This window comes from Equus przewalskii, chromosome 14 (assembly GCF_037783145.1).
Source record: "Equus przewalskii isolate Varuska chromosome 14, EquPr2, whole genome shotgun sequence".
In the NCBI taxonomy this organism is placed as follows: Eukaryota; Metazoa; Chordata; class Mammalia; order Perissodactyla; family Equidae; genus Equus; species Equus przewalskii.
In genome coordinates, this window is record NC_091844.1 from 44,870,794 (window position 1) to 44,882,943 (window position 12,150).

General features: G+C 36.7%; 1 protein-coding gene across 5 annotated transcripts in view; it reads right to left on the bottom strand.

The window, feature by feature from the left end:
- Positions 1–12,150, bottom strand: part of EML6 (EMAP like 6) — a 279,876-nt gene that overhangs the window by 121,196 nt on the left and 146,530 nt on the right. For all 5 annotated transcript variants that reach the window (XR_011526070.1, XR_011526071.1, XM_070572641.1 and 2 more), the window contains exons 11-15: positions 9,570–9,737; positions 8,256–8,362; positions 4,927–5,045; positions 2,768–2,954; positions 656–761 (exon numbers count right to left, since the gene is read on the bottom strand). Coding sequence is in view for 3 of the 5 variants with exons in the window: in XM_070572641.1 (XP_070428742.1) it covers positions 656–761; positions 2,768–2,954; positions 4,927–5,045; positions 8,256–8,362; positions 9,570–9,737 (687 nt within the window). In the remaining 2 variants the exon portion in view is untranslated. The remainder of the gene's footprint in view (positions 1–655; positions 762–2,767; positions 2,955–4,926; positions 5,046–8,255; positions 8,363–9,569; positions 9,738–12,150) is intronic.

The following is a 12,150-nucleotide window of genomic DNA, read 5'->3' on the forward strand; positions in this document are numbered from 1 at the left end:
TACAATTGGGATTATTAAAAATTTCTAGTAAAGACATCTTTTGTGATAGGTTCTCATTCTCCAATTCTGCTTAAAGAAACAGCCTTACCCTAAAGAAAATGATGTCCATCAGTTAGTATTTTTATAGTACTGTGTTCAAATTTTAAACTAAGGAGATGGAAATGTCAGTTCTATTTCTTCAACATGAAATTTATTTCCAAAACACCAGTGTTGTAAAGTGGCCCTCTGCAGAGAATTTGCAGCCCTCCCTCTAGTTCTTTATATTTAAATCACAAAAGCTGTGCGCCCACTTGTTTGGAGAGATGAAATTGATGTTCTGAGTCACTGTCAGACAATTACAACAAGTGTCTCAACAGCAACAGCTGTTCTGGGTTTCAAACCGCTCAAGCAAATACAGAACACGGTGCAAGCTCTTGGTAATGACTTGGGAGAAGGGAAAAGGGGAAGACAAAGAAAGGACATGTAACCTAAAGGCCACATTTTTTGGTGAGGTGTTTACATATCTGATTTCCAGTCAAAGCCTGGGTAGCTGACATACGAAGAGCTTACCTCATTACAAACAGAACTCAACTAAACAGGAGGATGTTAAACAAACAAACCTGGAAGTAAATGTAGAATCGTCTGCCAAGGACTCTAGCGGAAAACTGGGGCCTACCTGAAAAATCAAGTGCACACACTCCTCTCTGATGTTGTCCTTTCAAGAGTGACAAACATTTTAGAGTTTGTGTGTCCCACACATGAACAGCAGCATCTCTTCCAACCTTAAATAATAGAATGAGTGTTATTGACTACTTACAAATTATAGTAAGAATGATTTTGTTCTTTAGGGTCAACTGCTACTCAGAAACCAAAAAACACACATTTGGAGAGTAGGAAGACCTCAGAAATCATCTGACCCAACTCCATTATTTTCCAGATGAGGAAACTGAGGACTCAAAGAGTCTAAGAGGCTTGTTTTGGCAGCAAGGTGCGTGCCCAGAGCCTAACCTGGTGCACAGCTCCTAGTTAAGGGACTTGTAACACTCTGACTCAGATGTCCACTGGGCTTTGCTCTGTCAGTTAGGTAGGTCTACCCCTTCCCTGCCTTCTCAACACCACACAAGATTCTACTTCTTGGGCACAGAAGTCACCTGTATGTTGTCACGGCACTATCCTTGGAGTTCTATCATCCATCTCAATTATTTTACCCACCCCAAGAAGCCTTAGCCCTGCTTCTCCCCCTGGGAAATGACAGTTTCATGGCTTAACTCTCTCTCATTAAGACGGATTCTCCTAAAGGGGACACAAGCTCCTATCACACTGATTCCCAACACTAGAGAAAATTGTAATAGTAAAGTAGTTTGCCTCACTTATAATACACAGCAAAAAAGTCCTATTGGGTACTGACTCTAAAAGGGAAGTGAAACATAGAGCCAGGCACCTAACTGAGCAGAATCTTGCCAACTCCTACATTGGTTGGTAGAGGCCCGGTTACCCCTGGAGTGGCTACTGGCATACTGGTTTGCCTCCCAGCAATTACAGTATAGAATGCAGTATCTCCTCAGGGGTTTATGTAAAGAACTAATCTCTGGTTTTTCTTTCAAAGGAAGGCTATTAAATACCCACAAATCAAGAATCATCTATTAATAATAAAGACAAAAAAGAAGTGGGGGGCCAGTGAAAAGGCAAAACAGTGATCAATTACTTGTAAAACAATAATGTCAGCCAATGCATACTGGATGGTCCATCTGCAGTTAGAGGGGCAGCAAGCAAGTGTGTCAATTAATGGCTCTTTCCTTTCAGAGCATTGTAATATTCTGACAAATAAAATAAAAGCCATGGATTCTTCTTCCCTGAAAATGCACATTTCTGGGGTTGACTCCCTTCATGCCCTCAGTTTCATCTATGGATCTCATGAACCCTGTTCAAAGACTTTTACTACCTGCATGTCAAGTCTCAGAAATGGCTACTTGTCTCATGTTAACCTTTGACCCTCATTCAAGAGTTTTTCTTGGAGTTTTCTACTTAGATGTTGAGAATCAGTTGAAGCATTACATGCAGCTAAAAGCCCATAATAAAAGTGAATGAAAATGTAATCTATACATTGGAACAGTACAAAACTTAAAATACTTTTGACAGTATTGTTGCTTTACCAGCAAGATAATAAATCTGAGTTTAACAGATTCTTTGTTTACTAAGTTGACTTTCTCTCTTACCTTTTCCCACACGAAATGACTGAATACAGGGCTCTGTTTTGAGTAGCTTTTCAATTATAGACTCAATCGAAATTTTAGGCATCCAAAATAGTTCAGACAAAATTTATGGTTTTTTGAAAGGGTAAAATACAAAATAATAAATTAGCCAAAATTCATACGACTTTAAGCTTTACAAAAATAAACACTAGATGTTATACTAGTATGAAAAGATGGTTCCTTCAATAAACATTTACTGAGTACCCAGGGTATACTAAGTACCGGGCACACAGTGATGAGGAAAATATATTAAAACTGCATTCAAGGAATTTACATTACACTAGTTTTAACCAATCTTATTCACAGATCTCATCACGTTAGGATAAGAATCCTTCAAAGGCTTCCCAATAGTGCTAGAATATATTGGTTGATTCTCCCATCATCATGAAATGATCCAGCATTCACTGAATCTTCAGCTTCCTGCCTCATGTTTATTTATATCAAGTATTTCTTGAATTTCTAACATGTAAACTGTATTCAAAATTAAATCCTCTCTCTCTTCAGCTAGACCCCCATCTTAGAGGAGAGATACATACCTGCCCAGTAGCCACATAGTCCTTCACTGGGTGGATGGTCAGGCTGAGAATGTCATCATCGTGCCCCAGGTACAGCCTCTGGGAGTGCTGCTGCCTGTTGTACACAACAGCAACTGCAGCAATGTGGTAGACCACTTCTCCAGCTTGTGTGTAGAACAGATTGTTTCTACAGTCATAGCCTCTATAACTGAAGCACAGGTCCAAGAAACGCACATCAGGTGAATAAACAGTGAGTGAACAGAGCAGGAGTTGTTAGAAGGTAAAGCTAACGCACTGACATGGGCAAGTACAAGTAGAGACCTAGGTGCCTCCATAGTTGCTCAAGACAGTGATCTTCAACAGGGGTATGAGGACCTCTCAGGGTATGTGATGACTTTCTAAGGGGCAAATGAGCACTCATAATTTTAGTGGAATCTGTTTCCAGATCTTCAGCTACTGTTTGTGCTCTTTCTTAAACTGACCAGTCTGAGAACACACTTGTGGAGAGGTGCAGGTTTTCTTTCCCCCTTCTCCTTTTACCATCACTTTCCTCCCACTTTAGGAAGTCATTCCTCTTGTCCATCTGTTATCTTACTACAGTGTATTACCGTGGAAGTCAAACCTTCCAGGGATGCCAAAACAAACGGACAATTCAAAATACAAGTGTGGGTGTTGAAAGTGAACAACTCCAACGACTGGGTAAGAAATCCTTTTGCAAGTCAAATGATTTCCAATTTTTGGCTTTTAACAAAAGTAAAGTGATTTAATTGAATTGTCAGCAGATAGATCATTACACTACTTTTTGTGTGATCTATCAAAATCATGATATATATTTTTGGCCTATAATTCAAGAGGAGTTTTGAAGAATTGGATAATGTTGCTATGATAAAACTGCTTCCATTCTCATGTACTTAATCATGTGAATAAGCTTTCTCAGTGCTTATATATATTAAAGAATGAAAGATGAGAATAGACTCAATGCTAAACTCTGTCACATTCTAGCAATAAGTAATATATATGCACATACATATGAACTCATTGAAAAAATTCTCTTATTAAAAGTATTTTTCCAATAAAATTTTTTATGTTTAATAACTGTTTATCAGAATCTGTACTATATCTTGGTTGATTTGGTCAGGTGTGTACTACTAATAGTTGTAACAATTATTCAATCTAGAAAAAAATTGTTAACTCTTAGAGCAGCACTGTCCAATAAAAACATTATGTGAGACACATGTATAATTTAAAATTTCCTAATTGTCACATTGAAAAAATAGATGAAATGTATTTTTAAAACATTTAACCTAATACGTCTAAAATATTATCATGTCTACATGTAATCGATATGAAACATTTTGATGAGATATATTACATTCTTTTTTTCACACTAAGTCTTCCAAGTCTGGTGTGCATTTTACACATACGGCACATCTCAATTCAGACTGGTAATATTTCAAGTGCTCAGTGGCTACAAGTGGATACCATCCTGGACAGGGCGGTATATGTCTTATGGTCACAAGGAATTAAATTTACATTGAACTTCTAGACCTTTTTTTCCTTGCAGAAGGTATGACTGGGTGATCAATAAAAGACTTTCAAGTACAAAAAATATTACATTAGGGTAAAATTCTGTGGGCAAGTAGAATGGAAATACAAGTTCAAGGAGAAATATGAATGATACAAAATTTCCTACTTTTATAGAAGCACTTCTTCATGTAATTTTTAATTTGATGATGGTGGTAACCAAATATCCATGGTATTTAGGTTCCATTGAGTCCATTTAAATGAATGATGTATTTATAAAACACTAGATATTATATTCTTCACAACCATTTACACTTTTGTTGTAAACTCAAAACTCAAAATTATTTTGGGCATATGTGAACAAAAATGTTTGAAGAAAACATTGTCCTAGGTGGAGCTAACAAAATAGAGCAGGAATTACAGAGATAAAGGAAGTAGAGACAGTAGAGAGAATGAAGTGAAATAGCAGTGAGCCATAGTCACACATGCATCATGGAAGTACATGACAGAAAAAACCTAGATACACACATTGTGATGGCCACGGAACATCAGCTGAGAAAAGTGTACAGAGAATAATGGTTAAAATATTAACCCAGGTAAGTGTAAACTGGAAAGACTGGCTAGCTTGGTGATAAGGCTGGTGACAGGCCACCCACCCGTGTATGAACTGGAGTTTCAAGCTGTCCTCAGGAGCCTTTTCTCGCTTAAGGAAGGGCACTGCATGGTTTTTCTCTTTACTTTGTTGCTTTAGCTGAGGTAGATCTTCTTTGTAAACCTTAAAGCACAACAGAAATATTTAGTTGAGACTCTTTTCTTCAGGTTTCAAAAACACGAATATCTTGGCATTCTCAGGAGAGCTTTAATTGCAGGAAATCAAGTTTTTGAGAACATAAGAAGCTAAAAATGTTCACAACAGACCAAGAAGGTCATTATATAATGATAAAAGGGTCAAAGTTCATCAAGAAGACATAACCATTGTACATATTTATGCATCCAACATCAGAGCACCTCAATATATAAAGCACACAATAATAGAACTAAAAGGAGAAATAAATATCAATAAAATAATAGTCAAAGACTCTAATACCCCACTCTCAACAACAAATAGATCATCCAGACAAAGAATCAATAAGGAAATAGCAAATGTGAACAAGACCATAGACCAAATGACCTAAGAAGATAGAAATTGTATCAAGTATCTTTTCTGAACACTATGGTATGAAACTAGTAATCAATAACAGGAGGAAAGCTGGCAAATTCACAAATATGAGGAAATTAATACACTTCTAGACAGCCAATGGATCAAAGAAGAAATCAAAAGGGAAAAAAAAAATCAAGACAAATGAAAATGGAAACATAACATACCAAAACTTATGGGATGCAGCAAAAGTAGTCCTAAGAGGAGAGAAAGTTTGTAGCTATAAATGCATACATTAAGAAAAGAGAAAGATCTCAAATAAACAACCTAATATTACAACTCAAGGAAGTAGAAAAAGAAGAACAAATTCGGCCCAAAGTTAGCAGAAGGAAATAATACAGATCAGAGTAGAAATAAATGAAATAGAGACTAGGAGAAAGAAATAACAAAACTAAGAGTTGGTTCTTTGAAAAGATAAACAAAATTGAGAACATGAGACATGATATCAAGTTTTACTTTGTTATAATGAACAAAACTAACATGAAATATCTTTTAAGTCATTGGGATCTAATTTAATTCTTTTTTCTTAATTTGCTATTATGTTTCTTAAGTAATTTATATGCAGAGACTATGATATTAATTTTCTTGTAAATAAGAAAGGAAATTACTAAAGTTATCAATAAAATATAAATAAAATATTTTGTTATAATTTCTTCTAAGGCAAGAAATCTCTTCACGTTTCTGACATTTGCACAATATGGACCTCATGAATCATGGGGATCACACTTTGGAATTATTTTCCTTTCATGCCCTCATGCATCTTGACAGATCAGACTCTGAGATAGAAAGCAAGGCTCTTGGTCTAACCTGAGATCTAAAATGCGCTGCTGAGAGAACATTTTCTACAATTTAATTTAAATGTCCATAAAAATCAATCTTTGTCTACCATGTATTTATGTCCTACTACCAAGAGATACCAATTTGACACATTAAAAACGAAATACAATCTATTAATAACTTCTCATCTTCATAAAGGAAAGTTTTCACTTGATCAAACTATATTACTAAAAAAATAATGAGATATTATTATAATAAAGTCCCTGCTTAGGACTGACCAAAAATCTTATTTAAAAAGGAAGTCAGAAGACATCTCATTACTGTTTTGTCTATTAGAGATGCAATGAATTAAGCTTTTAAAATCTAAAGATAACTATTCATCTGACTTCATGATGTTTTTAATAGTTCATCCATCACTTTAGAACACTGAATTCTAGTCCTTGCATTTCTACTGCTTATTTGAACAAGTATTATAACGTCTGTGGGTCTCAGAGACCCATGGAGAACAGAATAAAAATCCCTTCTCAGAAATATTGTGAATGTCAATTAAATAATATAGGTGAAAGCTTTGGAAAGTAAGATGTCAGGAAAAATATATAAATCCTAGGCAAAGATTTCAATACAGTCATGCCTTTTTATTCTTTTACTAGTATCATTTTATTAAATAAAAACTTCCCCACTAAAGAAAACTGCTTTTCTTTTTTCCCTAGATTTTATGTTCATTTTGCTTAAATTCCATTTCCCCTTGATATCAGGGTATAATATTATTTAGTGTTTATGTGGTATTTCCACATTAACAATTTCCTTTCAAATCCTTATCTTTATTTAGTAGTTTTATTGCATAATACATTCTATCAACATACTGTCAAACTGATTTAGTCCTGAAGTTGACCCAAACCATCGGTTTGGTCCATCAGTTCGACTGCCTTTGTACTAATCTAACTTTTCAAACACTGAATCAATGAGTAATGATTATGAGCTAAAAAAAATGTCATCTGAAAAGCAGTAAATTCAGTGCGGGCAGTAAATTCATTGCCTCTGTAGAGGCAGAGCCAAGCAGTACATAGAATGTGCACTTTGGAACGAAGCCCAGATCCACATTCGTATCCTGACACTACGGGCAATATGGACATGGGCAAATTACTTAACCTCTCCAGGTTATTGTGGGCTTGGATCTGGTGCAGATAAAGCACAGGATCTGGCCCCACAGAGACACTCGATACAGGGCAGCTGCCCTAGGTCTACATGGTAAGTCTCCACGGGGAACTCTGACAGGTGCTGTGTCTGGAATCTTATTCACTCCATGTTCATGTACAGAACCCGCTTCATATACCCTTGTTAAATAAGAAGAAAGAGAAGAGAATCCCTATGGTTATCACCATAAAAAGGCCATATGTGTCCCGACTCCTTTGAAGGATTGCTTTCTTTAATACTCACTATTTAGCGCTAAAATGAAACGTCTACTTTCAAAAAAACAGAACCCAATTTGGATGTAACTGCCCAACTTTTGTACCAGAGATGATTTCCGACTAGGGAGATAATGGGCTTTTACTTTAATCAAAAGGATAATGGTCTCCATAAATTAAGAGGGAAACCTGGATAACAGCTCACTTGCAAACTACCATGGCTCTGAGGTAACCTATTCTGTAAAGAAAACACATGCTTTAATGATCTGCTAAGAGAATGAAAAGTCCTGTAGCTTAACCTGCATATTTTTATGCAAAAAAATATTTTTAAATTATTGGTGCGAGGGAAGCAGAAAACCCCGACTCTCAAGGGTTTAGTTTTGAAACTTTGCTACCACTTTCCAATAAAAAAAATTTTAATGATATGATCAGGTAAATGCCTGATTTTTAACCTGTATCTAAAGACAAGAAGTAGGCAATTTTCCTCATCCCTGTCTTGATTCTCCCCTGCCTAAGTACCAGCCTTTTTTAGCGCAATGTCCAAACCCAAGGAGATCAAGATTTCTGAGTTCTGAGGCACCTACATTGCTCCCTGTGTACTGACCTGGCGATCATAATTGATTTGAGTTTCTTGCTCAATATCAGAGTCCAACTCTGGCACATCGGATAAATCTGAGTCAGATTCTTCACTGTAGGAATCAGTGCCACCTTCTGCAGAAACACAACCCACAAGAAACAAGCAAAAGTTCTGAGACTCTAAATAGCTAAAAATTTTATATAAAATATTTTCTTTCTTCTATTCTGTCAAAGTAAATAAAAAATAACTATACCACAGTTGTCATTTAATGTAGATTCTTAAAATGTCTTTTTTTCCCTTTCATCTTTGGGTTAAGTTCAGCACACCCCTGACTCCCTTTCAGGAGTATTAACAGATGAGGACAACTTCCCCCCAAGGAGACTGAACTCATTTCCACATTTCTATTAGATAATAGATCTTTGAGTTTTAAATCTTGCTGGAAAAGGGCAAAGAAAAAAGGGCAGATTTTACCAAGAAGAAGGCTGGGGCACAAAGGGATTCAGCCACTTAGTTCAGGAAAGATCCCTCTTTAGCCTTTCAACATGCCCACAAAGTACCAGTAATCGCCATGGTCAAAACCTCTGCAGAACCCCTCCCAATAAAACCATTTCCTCATAGTTTTTCATTTTATTTCCTAATCATTCCTTCTGACATCACAGTAAATAAAAAAACTACACCTCCATTGAACTGGAACACACTGGCCCCAATCATGGACCATTCCTTGAACTCCACTCTGGAGGCAACTTCTATTCCAAAGGTTACCCTGTCATCCACAGCCTGACCAAGCAGACCCACTGCCCATGACAATCGTTCTAAGGAGGTCAAAATGTACACATTCCTGTTATCTTCTAAGGTTAATTCTTTTTCTTTTTTCTTTTGTAAGGAAGAGTGGCCCTGAGCTAATATCTGTCGCCAGTCTTCCTCTTTTTGCTTGAGGAACATTGTTGCTGAGCTAACATCTATGCCAATCTTCCTCTATTTTATATGGGATGCTGCCACAGCATGGCTTGATGAGCTGTGCATGAACTCCAGGCCACCAAAGTGGAGCGTGTGAACTTAACCACTACACCACCAGGCCAGACCCTCAAGGTTAATTCTTCATGTAAACCTTAGACCTTCAACTTGCTTTGGGCATAAGCAAAATCCTTTGAAGGAAATTATCCAATTGACCCATATTCATCTCAAAAGTTTTTTCTCTTCTTTTTTTGTAACTTTAAAATTTATTATTGGAATGAATTTTTCAAAATTGCTTTAACTCTACCTCCAGAAGAAATGTTAGAACATCCTTTGAAATTTTTGTTGAAAAATAAACAGGTGTTGGAAAATTACTATTAATTTTACCCTGGGGTGCAGTTTCCAGCAGGCCGTTGCTGACACCTTCTGGAATAAATCTCCACTGGAAAAGCGAGTGGTCAGCCCCTCCTGTGCTCAACACCCACTGAAAGTCATGAGACCATCGGACGTTTGTGACATGTGCAGAATGGCCCACATACTTTCTAAATTTGGCTCCTGAAAAGATATTTTTGAGGAGAAGATTAGTTATGCAAAAAATAGAATTTACTGGTTAAAAATTATATTCCTAGTCACTTGAAGAGTAAAATCTTTAAATATATTAGAAACTAATTTTCAGTCTTACACATCATATTAAGCAAGTGTTCCAAAAGGCACCTCAGTTATTTCAGTATGAAGTAACCTAAAAATGGGTCTTAAATTTTAAGCCCTGTGGTTAAAGACACATTTGAACCTGTTCCAAATAACGCCTACTGCTTCACTGATTCTGAAAACAAATGCTAAAGAATGAATCTCTTATAAATTCTTATTTAAATACAAGATAAAACAGGCAGTCCTTTGCAATTGGGAAACAGAAAATCCTTCTGTGGAAAAAAAAAGTCAAATTATTGTTTGGGGTCAGACAGATGTAGCATTGGGAGAATAAAATTTTTTTTATCTTAAATTGATTGCTTTACTCAGTAAACACCATCTGCAGGTAAGGAAAGCAACAGAAAAGCTATTTGAACTTATATTTGTAGTTGAACTGCTGCAGTAAGGTCTCCAGTGTCCGGTCAGGGCGCAGAGGCATAAAGGCGCTCCTGGAAATAAACAGGGTCCGTCGGATCATGTGGAGGCCTAGTACCCCAAAGACTACGGGAGATTTCAGGGGCCAACAAGCACCCCATCTTTCCTTGAGAAACACTTCTACCTATTACAGTCCCTCTAAATGAAATCTCTTTAATGGGGAAAAAGCCCATCTGTTCAACTATCACATGTTTAAAATTTAAAACGCAATTGGAGAGGTAATGATTTCAATTTACATGAAGGTGAAAATGACTGCTACAGGTCCCTTTCCTGAGAGCATGTTCTGACCATGAGGTGAGGTCCTATTATATCAGGTGAGGTCCTATTATATCAGGGCCTCCAAAAAAGACTAGGGGCATGCTGCCCCAGAGGGGAGAGGAAGGTCTTGGGTCTCAAAAGCAACCCTGCCTATTTCAAAGAGTTGTGTAAATCAGTTTTGGTAATTTGATAAAGTCAAACAGATTCCAACTAAGATCAGTTGGAAATGCTGGCTGATAATTCAATAACTGGGGAGCAAAGTACATTCTTCTCATATCTCTATACATCTTGTTGGGCTGTCCCTTGCTGCCTGACCTCTCATACCCTCCTCAGACATCATTTAACCTGTCTCCTTGTAGTGGTTTAAAAATATGCCCACAATTCTAAAAAAGTTGAGCTCATAGAAACAGAGAGATATGTGGTTACTAGGGGCCTTGGATGGGGGAAATGGGGAGATGTTGGTCAAAGGGTACACTCTCAGTTATAAGATGAATAAGTTCTGGGGACCTAAGGTACAGCATGGTGACTATTGTTAACAATACTGTATTGTATACTTGAAATTTGCTAAGAGAATAGATTTTAATGTTCTCACCACAAAAAAAAATTAAAAAGTAACTAAGTGAGGTGATGGATGTGTTAACTAACCTTAAAGTAGTAATCATTTCACAATATATACACATATGTAATCGTCACATTGTACACCTTAAACTTACACGTTATTTGCCAATTGTGTCTTGATAAAGCTGGGGAAAAAGAAAAGAAAAAGAATACATCCAGAAGTTCTTTGATACAAATAAAAAAAATAGAATATGGCAAAAGTGAAGGTGTCTGGCGTTCAAGAGGATGTCATACACACAGGGATGGTTCAACATCCACAAATCAATCAACGTGATACACCATATCAACAAAGTGAGGAATAAAAACGACATGATCATCTCAATAGATGCAGAGAAAGCATTTGACAAGATCCAACAGCCATTTATGATAAAAACTCTGAACAAAATGGGGATAGAAGGGAACTACCTCAACATAATAAAGGCCATATATGACAAACCCACAGACAACATCATACTCAATGGGCAAACACTGAGCGCCATCCCCATGAAAACAGGAATGAGACAAGGATGCCCTCTATCACCACTCTTATTTAACATAGTACTGGAGGTCCTGGCCAGAGCAATCAGGCAAGAAAAAGGAATAAAAGGAATCCAAATAGGGAGGGAAGAAGTGAAACTCTCGCTGTTTGCAGATGACATGATCTTATATATAGAAAACCCCAAAGAATCCATTGGAAAATTATTAGAAGTAATCAATAACTACAGCAAAGTTGCAGGGTATAAAGTCAATTTACATAAATCAGTAGCATTTCTGTACTCTAATAATGAACTAACAGCAAAAGAACTCAAGAACACAATACCATTCACAATCACTACAAAAAGAATAAAATACCTCGGGGTGAATTTAACTAAGGAAGTGAAAGACCTATACAACAAAAATTACAAGGCCTTTCTGCAAGAAATGGATGACGACATAAAGAGATGGAAAGACATTTGCTGCACATGGATTGGAAGAATAAACATAGTTAAAA